At 41.7% G+C, this 25,854-nt stretch overlaps 1 protein-coding gene across 5 annotated transcripts in view; it reads left to right on the top strand.

Moving 5' to 3' along the window:
- LOC110489394 (neurabin-1) overlaps positions 1–25,854 on the top strand; it is an 89,312-nt gene that overhangs the window by 30,051 nt on the left and 33,407 nt on the right. For all 5 annotated transcript variants that reach the window (XM_036971344.1, XM_036971345.1, XM_036971346.1 and 2 more), the window contains exons 3-4: positions 19,200–19,332; positions 20,884–21,004. In XM_036971344.1, the coding sequence (XP_036827239.1) occupies positions 19,200–19,332; positions 20,884–21,004 (254 nt within the window). The remainder of the gene's footprint in view (positions 1–19,199; positions 19,333–20,883; positions 21,005–25,854) is intronic.

Below are 25,854 nucleotides of genomic sequence, written 5' to 3'. Positions count from 1 at the left end.
GGGGGTTTATTCGATCGCCTACGACTTCTCGGCCTCTCTTTTTCCGCCTCTTCTTCAACCAGATCACGGGGATTGGGGCCTGTTCCCGAGGAAGCAGTGTATCCTTCGCGCCGGGCTCATCAGAGTCGTGAAAGGGAAAAAAGGATTCTGCCAGTCTGTGGTGAGTAATCGCAGTCCTGATGTCTAGAAGTTATTTTCGGTCATAAGAGACGGTAGCGGCAACATTATATACAAAATAAGTAAAAAAACTAGTTACAAAAAATGCAAATAAACGAACAAAAAAACAGAATTGGCTGGGGGCACGTAAAACGTCTGCCATCTTCTCCGGCGCCATCTTAAATCAGAGGCGAGAGGAAGATGGGGAGATTGTGATGGAGGTGTTATTTGTCCTACAAGCCCCATCTCTATCCAGTAGAGTAACATCATTCCTCCTTAAACAGACACACATAGGTAAATACACACACATCTGCATTCACTCACACACCAGTAGAAGAAGTGAGCTGGGATATGAGAATCATAAAGAGATGGAGGTTCCATGAGCAGCAGATGAAATGTAATTTCCAATATGAAAAGCCATCCTCCAACAACCCTGGACTTTCATGTAGAACAGAACAGCACTGTGAACTTACAGCCCAACAGCAGCAGTAGTAACAGCTATAGGTCTGCAATAGGACGTCTGCAAGAGGACGTGGCCTTGAACATCCCATTTTGATTCCTCTCTACACTCTTAGAAAAAAAGGTGCTATCTAGAACCTTAAAGGTTCTTCGGCTGTCCCCATAGGAGAACCCTTTATGGTTGCAGGTAGAACCCTTTTTGTTTCAGGTAGAAACCTTTTGGGTTCCATGAAGAACCATTTCTACAGAGGTTCTACATTGTACCCAAAAGGGTTCTACTTGGAACCAAAAAAGGCTCTCTTATGGGAACAGCGGAAGAAAAACTTTTGGAATCCCTTTTTTCTAAGAGTGTACACTAGCACAGAATACAGGCTAGCTTTATCTGGGGTAAAAGAAGGCTGGTTTATGAGGGAAACTTGGAAAGACAAAAGCGCTGTGCTGCATTGTGTTGTGTGGGGTGTCGCCTGACAGCTCTGTTGACTGGAGGATCCTGTGTTTGGATGAGAGATGGATAGCAGTGAGAGAGTGGAGGAAGAGGAAGCCGGACTGATAGAGCAAGAGAAGATGAAGAGAGAAACAATGAGAAAGGGAGCCATGCTGTTTCTGTTTTCCATCAACACACACACACACTCTCACACACACACACACACACACACACACACACACACACACACACACACACACACACACACACACACACACACACACACAATGATCTCTGAGAGGCTTGTCTTGTTGAGGAGTAGTGACTTAGTTTTTGTACAGATCCAATGATAGAGTACATAACTATACTTGTACCTGTTTGTCGCTCTTAAGTGTGATCATTATTTCCCCATAGGTCCTTTTCAAATAAAGCAGCATGGGTTGTCCTTGAAAGTGTGTGGGTCAGGGCAGACATCTGGGTTACGACCAGGACATAGACTTAGAAGTGATTACAGTTTTATTACGTACAAAAAAATATATAATTTACAGTATGTAGGTCTTTTATAGGTGTTGACCAAGGGGCAGAGAGAGAGAGCCTCAACTCTGTCATTGTCTTGTGTTAATATTGTTCTTTATGTAGCTGTTGTTTTTAACAACTGTTTCATGTAGAGTACCAGTCAAACGTTTAGACACACCTACTCATTCAAGGGTTTTTCTTCATTTGATTCTATTTTCTACATTGTACAATAATAGTGAAGACGTCAAAACTATGAAATAACACATATGGAATTATGTCGTAACCAAAAAAGTGTTAAACAAATCAAAATATATTTTATATGAGATTCTTCAAAGTAGCCACCTTTTGCCTTGATGACAGCTTTGCACACTCTTGGCATTCTCTCAACCAGCTTCATGAGGTAGTCACCTGGAATGCATTTCAATTAACAGGTGTGCCTTGTTAAGTTCATTTGTGGAATTTCTTTCCTTCTTAATGCGTTAAGAATCAATTTTAAAAATATATATTTTGATTTGTTTAATACTTTTTGTGTTACTACATGATTCCATATGTCTTATTTCATAGTTTTGATGCGTCCAAACTTTTGACTTGTACTGTAGGTATTTTCCCTGTAAAGATGGATGAATACAGCTGTAGAGCTGAAGAGTTTGTAGACAGCAGGTACACTGAAGGGCAGGCACCAGGTACCAGGCACCAGACACCAGACATCAGACATCAGACACCAGACCTCAGACACCAGATGCTTCTCTACCACTGTAGTGCTCCCCTTTGGAAATTCCTCCATGTGCGCGTGCGCACACACTCACACACACACACACACACACACACACACACACACACACACACACACACACACACACAAAGCTCCTCTCGCTCTCTCTCTCCCTGCCACTTTCACCGCTCTTGTGCTTTCTGCTGTCTCACGCTCTCTCTGCCTGCCCATTCCTTTCTCTCTTTAGCTCCATCCATTTCTCTTTCTATGGTATATTATATATCTCTCTGGTCTGCCTTAGCCTAGGTCCCATGGACATAGTGCCTCTACTGTATGGCATCTTATTGTGCTAGTCCTCATGGACCTGTCAAAGCTTTGTCAAACACACAGCAAGCTGAGCAGGAGTTTATTAGGCTGAAAACAACAGGATACAATGATACACTGCCGTGCTCTGGCCTGGCCTCTGTCAAGGTTAAACAACACACTCACTCACAGTCTCTCTCTCTGTGTCTCTCTCTCTCTGTCTCTCTCTCTCTCTCTCTCACTATCTGTCTCTCCTCTCAATCTCACTCTACATTTATCGCTCTCTAGCTCTTTTGCTTCCAACTCCTCTCTCCTTTTTATATTTTTCTCTATTTCTAACCCTCCTTCTCCCTCTCTGTTCCTCCTCTCTCCCTCTTTGTTCCCCCCTCCTCTTCTGCCTCTAGTTATGTTGATGTTTTTCCATCCTCTCTCTTCCCACCTGTCCTTTCCCACTCCCTCTCTCTCCCTCCCACTATCCCTCCTTCTCACTCCCTCTCCCTCCCTTCTACCGTGCCCTAGTCAGGTTGATGTGTGAATACAGAGGGTGACTGTGGAGAGGCCATTATGCGTTGTTACTGCCAGTCAGCTGTCCTGGCGTCTGACCAGTGGCGTGACCGTACACTTTAATAATGTAAGGCTGTTGATCACTCTAAATGATTGATGATGGAGAGGTCTCAGTGATAACACACACCGCAGAACACAACACTACTCATAGTATCACTCAACTTTTTCTTTCTCTCATGCTTTCATCCTCTTTTAAATGCTTTCCGCTCCACTCTCTCTTTGGTTTGATATCATCTTGCCAGTGAACTGTTGTGTGGTTGTGTGTAATGCACTGTAATATAGTCTACTGGACACACATCCAAACATGGCATAGGAGCTGGATAAGAAAGGTATACAGATGTGTCTCACTCTGTCTCTCTATCTCTCTGTGTGGTGTCATCCTGCCAGTCAACCTTTGTGTGGTTGTGTTTATTGGTCTAAAACGATGGAAAGAGTAGCCTATATGTGCACTGGCAGGCCTGATAAACGACGACGATGACACTGCCTATAGGGAGGAGGTCAAAGACCTGGCAGTGTGGTGCCAGAACAACAACTTCTCCCTCAACGTCAGCAAGACAAAAGAGCTGATCGTGGACTACAGGAAACGGAGTAGCCAAGCACGCCCCCATTCAGGCTGTAGTAGAGCTGGTCGGAAGCTTCAAGTTCCTCGGTGTCCACATCACTAAGGATCTATCATGGTCCCCACACACCAACACAGTCGTGAAAAAGGCACGACAATGCCTCTTCCCCTTCAGGAGGCTGAAAAGATTTGGCATGGGCCCTCAGATCCTCAAGAATTTCTACAGCTGCACCATTAAGAGCATCTTGACTGGCTGCATCATCGCTTGATGTGGCAACTGCTTGGCATCCGACCGAAAGGCGCTACAGAGGGTAGTGCGCACGGCCCAGTACATCACTGGGGCTGAGCTCCCTGCCATCCAGAACTTCTATACCAGGCTGTGTCAGAGGAATACCCCAAAAATTACTCCAGCCACCCAAGTCACAGACTGTTCTCTCTGCTACAGCACTGCAAGCAGTACCGATACACCAAGTCTGGAACCAACAGGACCCTGAACATCTTCTAACCCCAATGCATAACACTGCAAAATAGTTAAATAGTAATAGTAGTAATATAATAATAATGATAATGATGATAATAATAATAATGTTAAATAGTTCACCAAATAGCTTCCCATACTGTCTGCATTAACCCTTTTTTACTGTTTTGACTCATCACATACGCTGCTGCTACTGTTTATTATCTATCCTGTTGCCTAGTCACTTTATTCCAAGTTATATGTACATATCTATCTCTTTACCTCGTACCTCAGCACATCGACTCGGTACAGGTAACTCGTGTATATAGCCAAGTTATTACCTCGTACCTCAGCACATCGACTCGGTACAGGTACCTCGTGTATATAGCCAAGTTATTACCTCGTACCCCTGCACATCGACTCGGTACAGGTACCTCGTGTATATTGCCAGGTTATTACCTCGTACCCCTGCACATCGACTCGGTACAGGTACCTCGTGTATATAGCCAAGTTATTACCTCGTACCTCAGCACATCGACTCGGTACAGGTACCTCGTGTATATAGCCAAGTTATTACCTCGTACCTCAGCACATCGACTCGGTACAGGTACCTCGTGTATATAGCCAAGTTATTACCTCGTACCCCTGCACATCGACTCGGTACAGGTACCTCGTGTATATTGCCAGGTTATTACCTCGTACCCCTGCACATCGACTCGGTACAGGTACCTCGTGTATATAGCCAAGTTATTACCTCGTACCTCAGCACATCGACTCGGTACAGGTACCTCGTGTATATAGCCAAGTTATTACCTCGTACCTCAGCACATCGACTCGGTACAGGTAGCTCGTGTATATAGCCAAGTTATTACCTCGTACCCCTGCACATCGACTCGGTACAGGTACCTCGTGTATATAGCCAAGTTATTGCCTCGTACCTCAGCACATCGACTCGGTACAGGTACCTCGTGTATATAGCCAAGTTATTACCTCGTACCCCTGCACATCGACTCGGTACAGGTACCTCGTGTATATAGCCAAGTTATTACCTCGTACCCCTGCACATCGACTCGGTACAGGTAGCTCGTGTATATAGCCAAGTTATTGCCTCGTACCCCTGGACATCGACTCGGTACAGGTACCTCGTGTATATAGCCAAGTTATTACCTCGTACCCCTGCACATCGACTCGGTACAGGTACCTCGTGTATATAGCCAAGTTATTACCTCGTACCTCAGCACATCGACTCGGTACAGGTACCTCGTGTATATGGCCATGTTATTACCTCGTACCTCAGCACATCGACTCGGTACAGGTAGCTCGTGTATATAGCCAAGTTATTACCTCGTACCCCTGCACATCGACTCGGTACAGGTACCTCGTGTATATAGCCAAGTTATTACCTCATACCCCTGCATATCGACTCGGTACAGGTACCTCGTGTATATAGCCAAGTTATTACCTCGTACCTCAGCACATCGACTCGGTACAGGTACCTCGTGTATACAGCCAAGTTATTACCTCGTACCTCAGCACATCGACTCGGTACAGGTACCTCGTGTATACAGCCAAGTTATTACCTCGTACCTCAGCACATCGACTCGGTACAGGTAGCTCGTGTATATAGCCAAGTTATTACCTCGTAGCCCTGCACATCGACTCAGTACAGGTACCTCGTGTATATAGCCAAGTTATTACCTCGTACCCCTGCACATCGACTCGGTACAGGTACCTCGTGTATATAGCCAAGTTATTACCTCATACCCCTGCATATCGACTCGGTACAGGTACCTCGTGTAAATAGCCAAGTTATTACCTCGTACCCCTGCATATCGACTCGGTACAGGTACCTCGTGTATATAGCCAAGTTATTACCTCGTACCTCAGCACATCGACTCGGTACAGGTACCTCGTGTATACAGCCAAGTTATTACCTCGTACCTCAGCACATCGACTCGGTACAGGTAGCTCGTGTATATAGCCAAGTTATTACCTCGTAGCCCTGCACATCGACTCAGTACAGGTACCTCGTGTATATAGCCAAGTTATTACCTCGTACCCCTGCACATCGACTCGGTACAGGTACCTCGTGTATATAGCCAAGTTATTGCCTCGTACCCCTGGACATCGACTCGGTACAGGTACCTCGTGTATATAGCCAAGTTATTACCTCGTACCCCTGCACATCGACTCGGTACAGGTACCTCGTGTATATAGCCAAATTATTACCTCTTACCCCTGCACATCGACTCGGTACAGGTACCTCGTGTATATAGCCAAATTATTACCTCGTACCCCTGCACATCGACTCGGTACAGGTACCTCGTGTATATAGCCAAGTTATTACCTCGTACCCCTGCACATCGACTCGGTACAGGTACCTCGTGTATATAGCCAAGTTATTACCTCGTACCTCAGCACATCGACTCGGTACAGGTACCTCGTGTATATAGCCAAGTTATTACCTCGTACCTCAGCACATCGACTCGGTACAGGTACCTCGTGTATATGGCCATGTTATTACCTCGTACCTCAGCACATCGACTCGGTACAGGTAGCTCGTGTATATAGCCAAGTTATTACCTCGTACCCCTGCACATCGACTCGGTACAGGTACCTCGTGTATATAGCCAAGTTATTACCTCATACCCCTGCATATCGACTCGGTACAGGTACCTCGTGTATATAGCCAAGTTATTACCTCGTACCTCAGCACATCGACTCGGTACAGGTACCTCGTGTATACAGCCAAGTTATTACCTCGTACCTCAGCACATCGACTCGGTACAGGTACCTCGTGTATACAGCCAAGTTATTACCTCGTACCTCAGCACATCGACTCGGTACAATGTAGCTCGTGTATATAGCCAAGTTATTACCTCGTAGCCCTGCACATCGACTCAGTACAGGTACCTCGTGTATATAGCCAAGTTATTACCTCGTACCCCTGCACATCGACTCGGTACAGGTACCTCGTGTATATAGCCAAGTTATTACCTCATACCCCTGCATATCGACTCGGTACAGGTACCTCGTGTAAATAGCCAAGTTATTACCTCGTACCCCTGCATATCGACTCGGTACAGGTACCTCGTGTATATAGCCAAGTTATTACCTCGTACCTCAGCACATCGACTCGGTACAGGTACCTCGTGTATACAGCCAAGTTATTACCTCGTACCTCAGCACATCGACTCGGTACAGGTAGCTCGTGTATATAGCCAAGTTATTACCTCGTAGCCCTGCACATCGACTCAGTACAGGTACCTCGTGTATATAGCCAAGTTATTACCTCGTACCCCTGCACATCGACTCGGTACAGGTACCTCGTGTATATAGCCAAGTTATTGCCTCGTACCCCTGGACATCGACTCGGTACAGGTACCTCGTGTATATAGCCAAGTTATTACCTCGTACCCCTGCACATCGACTCGGTACAGGTACCTCGTGTATATAGCCAAATTATTACCTCGTACCCCTGCACATCGACTCGGTACAGGTACCTCGTGTATATAGCCAAATTATTACCTCGTACCCCTGCACATCGACTCGGTACAGGTACCTCGTGTATATAGCCAAGTTATTACCTCGTACCCCTGCACATCGACTCGGTACAGGTACCTCGTGTATATAGCCAAGTTATTACCTCGTACCTCAGCACATCGACTCGGTACAGGTACCTCGTGTATATGGCCAAGTTATTACCTCGTACCTCAGCACATCAACTCGGTACAGGTACCTTGTGTATATAGCCAAGTTATTACCTCGTACCCCTGCACATCGACTCGGTACAGGTACCTTGTGAATATAGCCAAGTTATTACCTCGTAGCCCTGCACATCGACTCGGTACAGGTACCTCGTGTATATAGCCAAGTTATTACCTCGTACCCCTGCACATTGACTCGGTACAGGTACCTCGTGTATATAGCCAAGTTATTGCCTCGTACCCCTGGACATCGACTCGGTACAGGTACCTCGTGTATATAGCCAAGTTATTACCTCGTACCCCTGCACATCGACTCGGTACAGGTACCTCGTGTATATAGCCAAGTTATTACCTCGTATCTCAGCACATCGACTCGGTACAGGTACCTCGTGTATATAGCCAATTTATTACCTCGTACCCCTGCACATCGACTCGGTACAGGTACCTCGTTTATATAGCCAAGTTATTACCTCGTACCTCAGCACCTCGACTCGGTACAGGTACCTCGTGTATATAGCCAAGTTATTACCTCGTACCCCTGCACATCGACTCGGTACTGGTAGCTTGTGTATATAGCCAAGTTATTACCTCGTAGCCCTGCACATCGACTCAGTACAGGTACCTCGTGTATATAGCCAAGTTATTACCTCGTACCCCTGCACATCGACTCGGTACTGGTAGCTCGTGTATATAGCCAAGTTATTACCTCGTAGCCCTGCACATCGACTCAGTACAGGTACCTCGTGTATATAGCCAAGGTATTACCTCGTACCCCTGCACATCGACTCGGTACAGGTACCTCGTGTATATAGCCAAGTTATTGCCTCGTACCCCTGGACATCGACTCGGTACAGGTGCCTCGTGTATATAGCCAAGTTATTACCTCGTACCCCTGCACATCGACTCGGTACAGGTACCTCCTGTATATAGCCAAGTTATTACCTCGTACCCCAGCACATCGACTCGGTACAGGTACCTCCTGTATATAGCCAAGTTATTACCTCGTACCCCAGCACATCGACTCGGTACAGGTACCTCGTGTATATAACCAAGTTATTACCTCGTACCCCAGCACATCGACTCGGTACAGGTACCTCGTGTATATAGCCAAGTTATTACCTCGTACCTCAGCACATCGACTCGGTACAGGTACCTCGTGTATATAGCCCAGTTATTACCTCGTACCCCAGCACATCGACTCGGTACAGGTACCTCGTGTATATAGCCCAGTTATTACCTCGTACCCCAGCACATCGACTCGGTACAGGTACCTCGTGTATATAGCCAAGTTATTACCTCGTACCCCAGCACATCGACTCGGTACAGGTACCTCGTGTATATAGCCAAGTTATTACCTCGTACCTCAGCACATCGACTCGGTACAGGTACCTCGTGTATATAGCCAAGTTATTACCTCGTACCCCAGCACATCGACTCGGTACAGGTACCTCGTGTATATAGCCAAGTTATTACCTCGTACCTCAGCACATCGACTCGGTACAGGTACCTCGTGTATATAGCCAAGTTTTGTTTGTCATTGTGTATCTATTATTACATGTTTTACTTTTCCTCTTCTATTATTTTTCTCTTTTCTCTCTGCAATGTTGAGAAGGGCCTGTAGGTAGGCATTTCACTGTTATTCTCCACTAGGGCTGTGGCAGTCATGACATTTTGTCAGCTGGGGATTGTCAACCGAATAACTGCCAAGCAAATAACTGCCGGTCTCACAGTAATTGAACTGTAATTAGCATAAACACGTTTAGCATCTCCTTGCTTCCACGCATAGCCTACAAGCCACTGATGAAGACCTTTGGAGCATCTATATTTTTAAATGTCTAATAAATCCGTTTCATACAGCCTACACCATCACAATAAATATGTTATTTATTCTAGACAGGTCTAAAAAAACATGATATAAAGAAAATGTATTTCAGAAGAACATAATAGCATACTCTGAGTTGTCCTTATGTTAGGCCCAGATATGGCAATGACATATTGCTGTGGGCTACACTAGTTCACTTAACAGACTTAACAAACTTAAAGATTTGCTTAGAATTCTGTGGCATTATATTTTATTATTTTTATAGTATGAAGAAAATTGAACATAGCTTAATGCTTCTTAAAATAGAAAGGATATTTTATCCAAACGATTTCAAAGGAAGTGCGCACGTGTGGCTATTCTGTGGCTATATGTTTTGATGTTCAATACATTCTAAGGCTGCATGATTGGACTCTAAAGAGGATTTGAAAAAAAGTAGCAAGCTGCATACACTTCATCAGTCTCTCATTCACAATTTGACAAGCAATTGATAATATTCTCTCCAGGCCTCGAATTTCCCGGCGACATCCCCCTTGTGTGGCCGTAATACCCCCTAAAAAATCCATGCCTTTTGCAGCCAAAGTGACTGTTGTGCCCTTGGGCTGAATATAATAGGCTAATTATAATTCCCTTCTCCCAGCTGACGTGCTCCAAAGCACCTCTCACTCACATGGCTCTCTCAGATGTAGCCAATGCCCATCACGTGATTGGGTCCTTCTCACAGGCATTTCAGCTAAGTAGGCTACAAGTGAATGAAGACAGACACATTGGGGATGCAACTGCACACATCCCTGTTATGGAATTCCCAGGCGCATATTAAAGATGTTAGAACTGTCCACATTCAGCCTACTTTACTTCAGGCAACAGCGCAACTCTAGCATATGTCAATCTACTATGTCCTATAGTACTCTGGGACTGTTGTGGGATGCGATAGATCCGAAATTAATACAAAAACATTTTAAAGCAACGAGGATGATCGTTTAGCCTGTAATGTTGATAAACTATTAGGGAATTTCTTGACATTATACATTATAGCACAGCAATGCGCACATGGCCGTAGGCTATAAGTGCGAATGTTCCAAAATGCAATCAATTAGCGGGGAAACAGTGTTCTTGAAAGTGACGGCAAATGTGATTATGCATGTATGGTGCTTTTTTATGGTGAAAATGATCTTCCCTAAACTTTAAACTTACTCGCAGCCTATGTTTGCCATTTAGGCTCTACACCAGTTGTTAAGCAGATTAATGTGCTTAATTTTAACCTCTACAGGATCGTGGGTTTCCCGCGGGATGGTTGAGCTAAAGTAGGCTAATGTGATTAGCATGAGATTGTAAGTAACAAGAAAATAGACATATCTGATATTGGCAGAAAGCTTATATTCTTGTTAATCTAACTGCACTGTCCACTGTACAGTAGCTATTACAGTGAAAGAAAACATGCTATACATGCTAACATGTTTGAGGAGAGTGCACAGTTATGAACTTGAAAATGTATTAATAAACCAATTAGGCACATTTGGGCAGTCTTGATACAACCTTTTGAACAGAAATGCAATGGTTCATTGGATCAGTCAAAAACTTTGCACAGTTAATTTTTTTTATTTTATTTGTATTTCACCTTTATTTAACCAGGTAGACAAGTTGAGAACAAGTTCTCATTTACAATTGCGACCTGGCCAAGATAAAGCAAAGCAGTTCGACACATACAACAACACAGAGTTACACGTGGAGTAAAACAAAAAAACATTAAAAAACATACAGTCAATAATACAGTAGAAAAATAAGTATATATGCAATGTGAGCAAATGAGGTAAGATAAGGGAGGTAAAGGCAAAAAATAGACCATGGTGGCGAAGTGAATACAATATAGCAATTAAAACACTGGAATGGTAGATTTGACAGTAGATGAGTGTGCAAAGTAGAAATACTGGGGTGCAAAGGAGCAAAATAAATAAATAAATACAGTAGGGGAAGTGTTACGTCCATCGTTGAATGAGTGAGACCAAAGCGCAGCGTGGAAAGTGTTCATGATAATTTAATTGTGAAACACAGACAAAACATAAACAAACGTAAAGTTCTGCAGGGCTAGACAGCTACTGTGCAAAAACAAGATCCCACAAACTCAGGTGGAAAACGGGCTGCCTAAGTATGATTCCCAATCAGAGACAACGATAGACAGCTGCCTCTGATTGGGAACCATACTCGGGCAACAAAGAAATAGAAAACTAGAATGCCCACCCAAATCACACCCTGACCGAACCAAATAGAGAAATTAACAGGCTCTCTAAGGTCAGGGCGTGACAGGAAGAGGTAGTTGTTTGGGCTATTTATAGATGGGCTATGTACAGGTGCAGTGATCTGTGACATACACTTACTATATCACATACATTATTATATTATATTATATATTATTACATTATATTATTATATCACATACACACACCGCTGCTATCTAGTGGCAAAAATATAAAAATTGCGCCTGGGCTGGAATAATACATTATGGCCTTTCTCTTGCATTTCAAACATGATGGTACAAAAAAATACACAAAAATGCATGTTTTTTTCTTTGCATTTTCTTTTGTTGGTGGCAGAGTAGCCTAGTAGTTAGAGCGTTGGACTAACTGACTTGCCTAGTAAAATAAATATATATTTTTTAACCTGATCTAATGTGTTATATTCTCCTACGTTAATTTAACATTTCCAAAAAACTTCAAAGTGTTTCCTTCCAAATGGTATCAAGAATATGCATATCCTTGCTTCTGGTCCTGAACTACAGGCAGTTAGATTTGGGTATGTCATTTTAGATGAAAATTGAAATAAAGGGTCAGATCCTTAATTAAGAAGTTATTTTGCCAATTTAGTGATACAAACCGTATCAAAACAATTAAGCCTATGGGCTAGGCTACAGCAGCTAATGGGGATCCATAATAAATACAAATAAATACTTGAGTTGCGCGGCTATGATTGGAAAAATAAGGTATGTGCTGTTTCTTGCCTTAATGCACAAGCTGGGCATCATTCACAAGTGATAGGCTAATATTGTCACCCATCAGACTATTCTTAGTTTAATGTTGTCTTAACATATATTAAATAATATATGTGTGATATTAGTTTTTATTTAAAATGGACCATTATCATGCACCTGTCTTGAAACAGGGAGATACATCTATGCACTTAAATAGCGAATGGAGGACGCTTTTCCCATGGTTCATTTTCATGCCAGCCAGGTAGACTATACTCTTGTTATAAAATGAAGCAATGTGCTTAATTTTAGGAAAGTTGATAAATAAATATAGTAGATCTAGCCTGTAGAAAGCTGATGGGATCCTCCTCTTTTTAATAGAGGCCATCAAAACTCTGTTTTCTTACACAATCGCATAGCCTATAAAAATAGCGCAACATGATCTCATGGGCACTAATGAAGTGTTTGATTATATTTTCAATTAAATTTGCTTTGATGTCAGAGTGATTAGAGGGACAATAGAGTGCTAAGTACCAGGCATTTAGCAAGTTTGGTAGGCTGCTAATGACCATCAGCAGCATCAGAGCTTGGAGAAGCCTAATTACTGTGACTAAACATTGGACAGGAGCTGTCGATGCAGTCATCATGTTTGTTTGCGTACTGGGAGCATTAGAGAATGTGTGGACATTACTCTTACTTTAGTCTGTCATAAACTATTTCCTATTTGGTGAGCTGACCACGTATGTAGTGTTATGGCCTGCCATGCTCATAGACTATATATTAGACTTTATCATACTCATAGACCATATCATACTCATAGACTATATAATAGACTATATCATACTCATAGACTATATCAAATGCATAGACTATATCATACTCATAGACTATATCATAGACTATATCATACGCATAGACTATATCATACTCATAGACTATATCAAATGCATAGACTATATCATACTCATAAACTATATCATACTCATAGACTATATCATAGATTATATCATACTAATAGACTATATCATAGATTATATCATACTCATAGACTATATTATAGACTATATCGTACTCATAGACTATATCATAGATTATATCATACTCATAGACTATATCATACTCATAGACTATATCATAGACTAGATCATGCTCGTAGGCTATATCATAGACTATATAATACTCATAGACTATATCATACTCATAGATTATATCATAGACTATATCATACTCATAAACTATATCATAGACTATATAATACTCATATATTATACCATACTCATGGACTATATCATAGACTATATCATACGCATAGACTATATCATACTCATAGACTATATCATACACATTGACTATATCATACTCATAAACTATATCATACTCATAGACTATATCATAGACTATATCGTACTCATAGACTATATCAGATTATATCATACTCATAAACTATATCATAGACTATATAATACTGATAGACTATATCATAGACTACATCATACTCATAGATTATATCATAGACTATATAATACTCATAGACTATATCATACTCATGGACTATATCATAGACTATATCATACTCATAAACTATATCATAGACTATATAATACTGATAGACTATTCATAGACTATATCATACTCATAGACTATATCATACTCATAGACTATATCATACTAGTAGACTATATCATACTCATAGACTATATCATAGAATATATCATACTCATAGACTATTTCATACTAGTAGACTATATCATAGACTATATCATACTCATAGACTATTTCATACTAGTAGACTATATCATAGACTATATCATACTCATAGACTATTTCATAGACTAGATCATGCTCGTAGGCTATATCATATATATAATCCAAGAAAAATCTCAAACCCGAGATGCAAAAACTTCCAAATGCAATTTCCCAATAAGGAAGTCCCCCTACCTAAATAATGCAAAAGTTACATGTTAACTTCATTCATGACGAGAGAGAATACAGGAGACAGTCATATAATAAAGCAGGCAGCGGACCATTTTGTGGTGCTGAAATGTAAAGCTGCAACCGCAGTGCAATCAATAGGAGGGGAACAGTGCCTGGTGCTGAAAATATAGCTAACTTGTTATGCAAGTGTTGCACAGCAACAGATGGAGAAAACCTATACCAGTCAAGTAATTCATTTCAACAATAAACTTCATTTTAATTTGACTTTACAAATAACAAGAGGGCTTTATTAGAGTCTATTTTTCCGAGCCTAGGCCTATATAAAATAACTTAACTGGCTGAGGTAGGCTATGAGGCTTAACAGCATCTTTTACAATAAAAAATATTTGTCCTAATATAAGTGTGATACTTCCATATAGGCCACTAAGTGACTTACTCAATGGGAAAGTTGCTTTTCCCCTCGGACACGATCTTGTGGATGTCGCGTGAGATGGATGTGATTTTGAATGCACAGGCTGTCCTCATTTGACTTATGCAAAAAGCCAGTTGCTGTCGTCAATCTACACTGCGTTCATAGAGGAAAATGCGGACTCGCAGGTGTAAGTCGATCCAAACATTGTTCGTACATGAAATGCAAGATTCTTTATTGTGCTGTATTTCCCTGAGCATGCCACCCAAAACGCACACAAGGACTCGGCACTCCTGAGTACATCCCTGAGATGACTCGATGTCTGGAATTCAATCAGCTCAGTTTGAATTATGGCCTCATCTGTGTTTCTTCCCCTGAAAAAGGCAGTTAACCTAGGTTGTCATTGAAAATAAGAATTTGTTTTTAATTGACTTGCCTAGTTAAATAACAATTCTGAATAAATATTGAAAACAATAGTATAGGCTACATATACCTGTTTTTCCCCATCAATCAATGCACAGAGAAATAGACAAAAAAAGTAATTGAATGGAGATGTTGATTTTATGAGTGTATTCAGATCGAATTTATTATGTTATTGTCACTGAGTTTATTATGTACTAATCTGATGTGTTAAAATGTTACATTTTAGTGTAGGCCAATTAATTGTGCTAATATTATACACTAATTATGTTCTGGCCCGCCGACTATTAGCTCAGATTTTTTGGGCCTGAGGCTAAACCTATTTGACGAACCCTGTCATAGACTATATCATACTCATAGACTATATCATAGACTATATCATACTCATAGACTATATCATAGACTATATCATACTCATAGACTATATCATACTCATAGACTATATCATACTCATAGACTATATCATAGACTATATCATACTCATAGACTATATCATAGACTATATCATACTCATAGACTATATCATAGACTATATCATACTCATAGACTATATCATACTCATAGACTATATCATAGACTATATCATACTCATAGACTATATCATAGACTATATCATACTCATAGACTATATCATAGACTATATCATACTCATAGACTATATCATAGACTATATCATACTCATAGACTATATCATAGACTATATCATACTCATAGACTATATCATAGACTATATCATACTCATAGACTATGTCATAGACTATATCATACTCATAGACTATATCATAGACTATATCATACTCATAGACTATATCATAGACTATATCATACTCATAGACTATATCATAGACTATATCATACTCATAGACTATGTCATAGACTATATCATACTCATAGACTATATCATAGACTATATCATACTCATAGACTATATCATAGACTATATCATACTCATAGACTATATCATAGACTATATCATACTCATAGACTATATCATAGACTATATCATACTCATAGACTATATCATAGACTATATCATACTCATAGACTATATCATAGACTATATCATACTCATATACTATATCATAGACTATATCATACTCATAGACTATATCATAGACTATATCATACTCATAGACTATATCATAGACTATATCATACTCATAGACTATGTCATAGACTATATCATACTCATAGACTATATCACAGACCATATCATACTCATAGACTATATCATACTCATAGACTATATCATAGACTATATCATACTCAGACTATATCATAGACTATATCATACTCATAGACTATATCATAGACTATATCATACTCATAGACTATATCATAGACTATATCATACTCATAGACTATGTCATAGACTATATCATACTCATAGACTATATCACAGACCATATCATACTCATAGACTATATCATAGACTATATCATACTCAGACTATATCATAGACTATATCATACTCATAGACTATATCATAGACCATATCATACTCATAGACTATATCATTGACTATATCATACTCATAGACTACATCATACTCATAGACTGTATCCCACAGGGAATATGTTTTTGTGAGACAGACAGACATACTATCACGTTTCAGGAATGACCCAGATGCAGACAGTGTCAAAGAAACAAAAGTTTAATTCTAAAACAGAGGCAGGCAAATGACAGGTCAAAGGGAGGCAGGGGTCAATAATCCAGAGAGGGTGTAAAGGGTCCAGAACGGCAGGCAGTCTCAGGGTCAGGGAAGGCAGGGGTGGGTCAGGGTATAGAACGGCAGGCAGTCTCAGTCAGGGGAGGCAGGGGTGGCTCAGGGTATAGAACGACAGGCAGTCTCAGGGTCAGGGCAGGCAGGGGTGGGTCAGGGTATAGAACGGCAGGCAGTCTCAGAGTCAGGGCAGGCAGGGGTGGGTCAGGGTATAGAACGGCAGGCAGTCTCAGGGTCAGGGCAGGCAGGGGTCAATAATCCAGTGAGGTGGGTCAGGGAATAGAACGGCAGGCTCAGGGTCGAGGCAGGCAGAATGGTCAAAACCGGGAAGGACTAGAAAACAGGAGCAAGAAACCAGCAGGATCAGGGGAACAAATGCTGGTAGGTTTCACAAACAAAACATACTGGCAACAGACAAACAGAAAACACGGGTGTAAATACACAGGGGATAATGGGGAAGATGGGCGGCACCTGGACGGGGGTGGAGACAAGCATAAAGACAGGTGAAACAGATCAGGGTGTGACACAGACAGCATCTTTCTGTTATTGTAGCTTTCTGTTAATGGCTGTCTTCATCAGCCACTTCTGTTCTGTTCTGATGAATGTGTTCTTCACAGATGAGATATTCTGGAATATTAATCATGACATATTATCATTAATCATGACGCGTTGTCATTCTCCTGATGTTACTTATTATGGAGAGTCGAAGACTGACACAGAGACACAGACACGGCTGAATCTGCTAAATCTGACATGTCTTGTCACTGCATGTCTGCAAACAAATGACAACAATCAACACACAACACCTGTAACCTGTTCTGCAGAAGCCGGACCACTTGGATGAAGCCAGGTGTGTGTTCAGTTAGAAATGCGTTATGTAGAACAGATATGACGGTCTGTCGTGTTGAATAGGGGATCCTGTGAGGCTATTTCCACTGTTCCTTTCACCTTACTGGTTAACCCTACTGAATACACCATGCCAGGTGTTTGTTAGTTTGTCACCAGGATGGGTGTTGGCAGTGCAGAGCTCAGAGTAGGAATGCTGACCTAGGATCAGTTTAGCCTTTTAGATAATAATGAATAAGATTACATAGGCGGGCACTCCTACTCTGAGAAGCTGTGTGGGCCTAGGTGTGTGTTTGTCACCCGGCTGGGTGTTGGCGGTTCAGAACTGAGCTGACACAGAGACCTTGTATCAGTCTGGGATGTGGTCCGTGGTCAGTGACAGGAGTGCGTGCATCAGCCCCTTCACACCAGAGTGAGCAACAGAATCTCTCAGGCTGAAGGGGAGTGGAAGTGACTGGTAGTGTTACAGAAGATGACCATCACTATGCCCACGCTCAAGGACGAAAACTCTGCCCCTTTTCTCCTCTGTCTCTATGGACCTTATACTCCTCCAGGGTGATGATGTGTTAGTGCTAATGTAATATATCATATATATAATAATAGTAGAATTAAGCAATAAGGCCCTAGGGGGCGTGGTATATGGCCAATATACCACTGCTATGCACTGTTTCACTGCACGACGCAACGCGGAGTGCCTGGATACAGCCCTTAGCCGTGGTATATTGGTCATATACCACAAACCCCTGAGGTACATTATTGCTATCATAAACTGGTTACCAATGTAATAGGAAGAGTAGGAAGAATAAAAATAAATGTTTTGTCATACTCGTGGCATAGGGTCTGATATACCACGGCTGTCAGCCAATCAGCATTCAACGCTCGAACATGCCGGTTTCTAATAACATATATGACATTAAAGTAGATACACCAGTAGTTATGTAGCCTATACTCCTAAACTCCCTGGTACAACACGGCCAGGCATCAGTATACTGAACTTCACATATCCACCAAAGCTCTTCACTGGACTGGATGACAATATCATCTTTATTAACATATTTCAAACACTTGTAGTACCACTCATCTAAAGACATGTGGTCTTGCACAATATACTTATAATACTGTATATGTCTTGTTACCAACTACAAAATATGATTCCCTAAAACATAGCTTGTGTAAAAAGTGTAAACTCAGTGTGGTAGCTAACAAGTGTGTTTCTATGTGTCTGCAGGTGTTCAACACCTACTGTAACGAGGACTATGACAGGAGGAATGAGGAGGTGGACCCGGTGGCCTCGTCAGCAGAGTACGAGCTGGAGAAGAGGGTGGAGAAACTGGAGCTGTTCCCTGTAGAGCTGGAGAAAGGTACATAGACCTGGGGCCGATCCCAAATAACCATATCCTCTAAGCACTATCTCTTCACTCCCTACCCCCTACACACTTCATGTACAGTGCTTTCAGAAAGTATTCACACCCCTTGACTTTATTCACAGTTTGTTCAGTTACAGCCTGCATTTAAAATGGATGAAATGTAGATTTTTTGTGTCACTGGCCAACACACAACACCCCGTAATGTCAAAGTGGAATTGTTTTTAGGCATTTTTACCAAGTAATACAAAATTAAAAGCTAAAATGTCTTCAGTCAGTAAGTATTCAACCCCTTTGTTATGACAAGCCTAAATAAGTTCAGTAGTGGAAATGTGCTTGACACAAGACTTACTCTGTGTGCAATAATAGTGTTTAACATGATGTTTTAATGGCTACCTCATCTCTGTACCCCACACATACAATTATCTGTAATGTCCCTCAATCAAGCAGTGAATTTCAAGCACAGATTCAACTACAAAGACCAGGGAGACTTTCCGATGCCTAGTAACGAAGGACACCGATTGGTCGATGGGCCAAAAGAAAAAAGCAGACAGCGGCTGTGATAGGAGAAAACTGACAATGGATCAACAACATTGTAGTTACTCCACAATACCAATCTAAATGACAGAGTGAAAAGAAGGAAGCCTGTACATCATTTTTTTCCTCCAAAACATGCATCCTGTTTGCAATAAGGCACTGAAGTAAAACTGCAAAAGATTTGGCAAAGAAATTAACTTCATGGCCTGAATACAAAGCGTTATGTTTGGAGCAAATCCAACTCTTCACTAATTACCTCTCTTCATATTTTCAAGCATGGTGGTGGCTGCATCATCTTATGGGTATGCTTGTCATCAGCAAATACTAGGGAGTTTTTTAGGATAAAAATTAATGGAATAGAGCTAAGCACAGGCAAAATCCTAGAGGAAAACTTGGTTCAGTCTGCTTTCCACCAGACACTGAGAGACAAATTCACTTTTCAGCAAGACAAAAAACACAAGGTCAAATCTACACGGGAGTTGCTTACCAAGATGTCATTCCTAAGTGGCCTAGTTACAGTTTTGACGTAAATCAGCTTGAAAATGTATGTCAAGGCTTGAAAATGACAGTCTGGCAATGATTAACAACCAATTTTAAGAATTTTATACAATCCAGGTGTGCAAAGCTCTTAGCAACTTACCCACAACTGTTATCACTTCCAGAGGTGACTCTAACATGACCTGATTCAGGGTGTTGAATACTTATCAAATAAAGATCTATATTTTTTTTCATATTTTTTAAAACAATGCCGTTTTAGCAACAATAAAATAACAATAATGAGGCTATATACAGGGGGTGTATATATATATATATATATATATATATATATATATATATATATATATATATATATATATATATATATATATATATATATACAGAGGGCTGACATTAAGGATGGTATTGACTGAAACACACACACAGGGCACGCCCCCCCCCCCCCCCCCCTTCTCTATGACACAAACACATACACACTTGCCATTGTATAACCCCTGCCTCCTCTCTGCCCAGATGACGATGGCCTTGGTATCAGTATCATAGGAATGGGAGTGGGTGCTGACGCCGGTCTGGAGAAACTTGGCATCTTCGTCAAGACTGTCATCGAGGGCGGGGCAGCTGAGAGAGATGACAGGTAAGAGCTCTCTGCATCCTGAGAAGGTGCCAATTCAATCCCTGTACACACACACACACACACACTAGTCCTCATGGCCCAGAGAGATTTAGCAGCAGGGGTCTGGGATTACAGTGAGGAGGGAGGCACGGCCTGAAATTTAAGCAACAGCTCTGGGATGTTATCACACTCTGCAGCTGCAGGAAACAGTGTGTGCATGTGGGTGGGTGAGTGGGTGAGTGTGCACGCATAATATAATATAACATAATATACTCTATGGGCATATCAAAGTTCCAGGGATCTCTGCTAGTGTTAAAGTTATGGCCCGTTTTATAAAGAGAAATTGGGATAGTAGACAATGTAACCAATCACAGCGCTCCTCTTACTTGTAACATTGCACATCCTGCAAGTCACCAGCAGAGGGCGACCATTTTAAATCCATTTTCACATTCAATCTATTGGTAAGGCTTAAAAATTGGATAATAACTCTAGAAGTAGCAGAGATCCCAATCTGGAAATGTCATATGCACATAAACTATATTATGTTCAACAATATATTTAAAAATATATATATATTCATGTTAATATTTATTTTTAAACTAATATAAAACTATGAAACAAAATTATCAAAATACCCCTTGTATTACAGAGCAAGCGGTAAAGCTTCAAATGACACCAATGTTTGCTTTGTAGCACCTACAGATGAAACACTATAGAGTCTTAAAGGAGGACTGGGTAAGGCCAAAATGTCCTAAATATGCCAACTTTGACCAATTATTTCTCAACTATGCTTTTAGATACACATGTCAAATATGTCCACGATCCTTCCTCCAAAGGACTATTCTATGGATTACATTTCGTGAAAATCCCCCAAATCATGTTCTTTTTTGTCTGGGTTTCGTGAGGAATCACTCAACACAGAGATCAGGTTTCATAGTCACACATACACGGACGCATGCAGACACAGGGAGAGAGAGAAAACCCCTCTGCATCATCTTCCACTGAGCCTCTCAGTCTCACCCCACACCTCACTTAAATCTGAGGGTTAATCGGAATGTGGTCTTGGTGAGAGATTTAATGTGAGACAGAGAGACCTGTGTGTGTGTGTGTGTCAAATCAAATCAATAAATCAAATCAAATTGTATTTGTCACGTACTTTGTAAACAACAGGTGTAGACTAACAGTGAAATGCTTACTTACGGGGCCCTTCCTAACAATGCAGAGAGAAATAACATGTAATAATAAAAGTAATAATGAATGCACAATGAGTAATGATAACATGGCCATATACACGGGTACCAGTACTGATTCGATGTGCTGGGGTATGAGGAAATGAGGTAGATATGTACATATAACTTGGAATAAATTGACTAGGCAACAGGATAAATAATAAACAGTAACAGCAGCGTATGTGTTGAGTCAAAAGGTTCATGCGAAAAGGGTCAATGCAGACATTCCGAGTAGCTATTGGTTAACTATTTAACTATTTTACTTCTACCCCCAACTATGGCTTGGTGGTAGAAGCTGTTCAGGGTCCTGTTAGTTCCAGACTTGGGGCATTGGTACCGCTTACCATGCGGTAGCAGAGAGAACAGTCTATGACTTGGGTGGCTGGCTACCGCCGGGTATAGTAGTCCTGGATGGCACTACCCTCTGTAGTGCCTTGCAGTCGGATGCCAAGCAGTTGTCATACCAAGCGGTGATACAGCCAGTCAAGAGGTTCTCAATGGTGTAGCTGTATATCTTTTTGAGGATCTGAGGCCCCATGGGAAGAGGCATTGCTGTGCCCTCTTCATGACTGTGTTGGTGTGTGTGGACCATGATAGATCCTTAGTGATGTGAACACGAGGAACTTGAAGCTCTCGACCTGCTCCACTACAACCTGGTTGATGTGAATGGGGGCATGCTCGGCCCTCCGTTTCCTGAAGTCCACGATCAGTTATTTTTGTCTGACTTTGAGGAAGATGTTGTTGTCCTGGCACCAGACTGCCAGGTCTCTGACCTCCCTATAGGCTGTGTCATCGTCATCGGTGATCAGGCCTACCACTGTTGTGTCGTCAGCAAACTTAATGATGGTGTTGGAGTCGTGCGTGGCCAAGCAATTGTGGGTGAACAGGGAGTACAGGAGGGGACTAAGCACTCACCCTTGAGGGGCCCCCATGTTGAGGGTCAGCATGGCGGATGTCTTGTTACCTACCCTCACCACCTGGGGACGGGCCGTCAGGAAATCCAGGATCCACTTGCAGAGGGAGGTGTTCAGTCTCAGGATCCTTAGCTCAGTGATGCGCTTGGAGGGCACTATGGTGTTGAACGCGGAGCTTTAGTAAGTGAACAGCATTCTCACATTGGTGTTCCTCTTGTCCAGGTTAGAGAGGGCAGTGTTGAGTGCATTAGAGATTGCGTCACCTGTGGATCCATTGGGGCGGTATGTAAATTGGAGTGGGTCCAGGGTGTCTGGGATGGAGTTGATGTGAGCCATGATCAGCCTTTCAAAGCATTTCATGGCTACAGATATGAGTGCTATGGAGCGATAGTCATTTTGACAGGTGACCTTGGCTTTCTTGGGCACAGGGGCTATGGTGGTCTGCTTAAAACATGTAGGTATTACAGACTGGGTCAGGGAGAGGTTCAAAATATCAGTGAAGACACTTGCCAGCTGGTCAGTGTGTGCGCTGAGTACACATCCTGGTAATCCGTCTGGCCCTGCGGCCTTGTGAATGTTAACCTGTTTAAAGATCTTCCTCATACCGGCTGCAGAGAGAGTGATCACACAGTCGTCCAGAACAGCTGGTGCTCTCATGCATGGTTCCGTGTTGCTTGCCTCGAAGCAAGCATAGAAGTAATTTAGCTCGTCTGGTAGGCATGTGTGTGTATGTGCGTGTGTGTGTGCTTGCGTGCGTGCATGCGTGCACAATGCTTAATAGTCTGGTCTCGCTCTGACAGGAAGGCACTGCTTCGGCCTACAGAGGTCTGTCTGGGGAGCCAATGTCTTCTCCGCCGGGGTCAGAGTCAGGATCAATTCCATTTAAATTCAGTCAATTCAGAAAAGTAAACTTATTTTTGACTGAATTGAAATGGAATTGACCCCAACCGTGTCCGGGCTTTGATGATTACTGTTGTCCTAGGCCCTGTATGAAAGAAAAGCCCTTAAAAGTGTCATATGCAACCACTCAATGTCACATGAAGTGGTTGACAGTGTTGCAATGCTGATAGTTAGTCTGTCTGTCTGTGTTAGGTGGTTTGTATTCTGTCTGTCTTAAGTGGTTTGCATTCAGTCTGTCTGTCCCGACACCATACAGTATGTCAGTAATCATATCTGTGTTTGTCCACTGAGTTGTGGATGTGATGCCACAGTGATTCAGACTGTAAACTGCTGTTAGGTCAGACAGTGTTAGGTTTGACACGTTTTAAGGGTACGTTTAAATTCTCAGAATAGCTTGGACATCCACTGTATTGATGCTTTGTTACGTGGGTATTATAATGTTATTGCGACCATAGACGATCTATGAATAGAAAAGTGGGACTTAGGAAAAAAAAATGCCCTGGACTTTCACGCTAATGTTATCTAAATGAATTATTATATTTGAATTGTTAAATCAAAATGGAATTTTAAAATAGGCAGCCTATTCATTATTGTTTTGTTAAAGAACTGTCACCACAACAGCCTTGTCACAGGCTGTGACTGCGTCCCAAATGGCACAGAGTTCTCTATGGGCCCTGGTCAAATGTAGTGCACTAAATAGGGAATAGGGTGCCATTTGGGGATACAAACATTCTGATAACCTTGTTTCCTCTGTTGACCAAATTGGTGTTGGCTCACAAGCCCTGGGCGCTATCAAGCAGCGATAGCTACACATCCTGTCATGTCCAAGCTAACCCCACAGTGTGAATGTAATGCTTTCTGTCTGTTCGGCAATAGTGCTGCTCCACTCTTGTAATGGAGAATGGTTGCCTCAAGACACGTCTAGCTGTACTATATTCAGTAGTTTGATAATTAGCTATTGCACCATTTTGCACCACTGAACACTCAGCTCACATCATGTGATAATACATTTTCAAAAGCAGATTATGAAATCTGACTTCGATTAGATATTTTCTAAGCATCCCTTACTCAACATTTACTTTTTTTTGTATCACTCTGCAAAGCACCACATCAGTGCATACTCTACTACTGCACAGTGGATCGTTTTATATACAGTGCCTTGCAAAAGTATTCGGCCCCCTTGAACTTTACGACCTTTTGCCACATTTCAGGCTTCAAACATAAAGATATAAAACTGTATTGTTTTGTGAAGAATCAACAACAAGTGGGACACAATCATGAGTGGAACGACATTTATTGGATATTTCAAACTTTTTTAACAAATCAAAAACTGAAAAATTGGGCGTGCAAAATTATTCAGCCCCTTTACTTTCAGTGCAGCAAACTCTCTCCAGAAGTTCAGTGAGGATCTCTGAATGATCCAATGTTGACCTAAATGACTAATGATGATAAATACAATCCACCTGTGTGTAATCAAGTCTCCGTATAAATGCACCTGCACTGTGATAGTCTCAGAGGTCCGTTAAAAGCGCAGAGAGCATCATGAAGAACAAGGAACACACCAGGCAGGTCCGAGATACTGTTGTGAAGAAGTTTAAAGCCGGATTTGGATACAAAAAGATTTCCCAAGCTCTGTATGTATATACACTACCGTTCAAAAGTTTGGGGTCACTTAGAAATGTCCTTGTTTTTGAAAGAAAAGCAATTTTTTTGGTCCATTGAAATAACATCAAATTGATCAAAAATTCAGTATAAACATTGCTAATGTTGTAAATGACTATTATATCTGGAAACGGACGATTTGTTATGGAATATCCACATAGGCGCA

This window comes from Oncorhynchus mykiss, chromosome 32 (genome assembly GCF_013265735.2).
Source record: "Oncorhynchus mykiss isolate Arlee chromosome 32, USDA_OmykA_1.1, whole genome shotgun sequence".
Lineage (NCBI taxonomy): Eukaryota > Metazoa > Chordata > Actinopteri > Salmoniformes > Salmonidae > Oncorhynchus > Oncorhynchus mykiss.
Note: the sequence above shows the minus strand (reverse complement) of the source record. Positions and strands in the feature narration are given on the sequence as shown.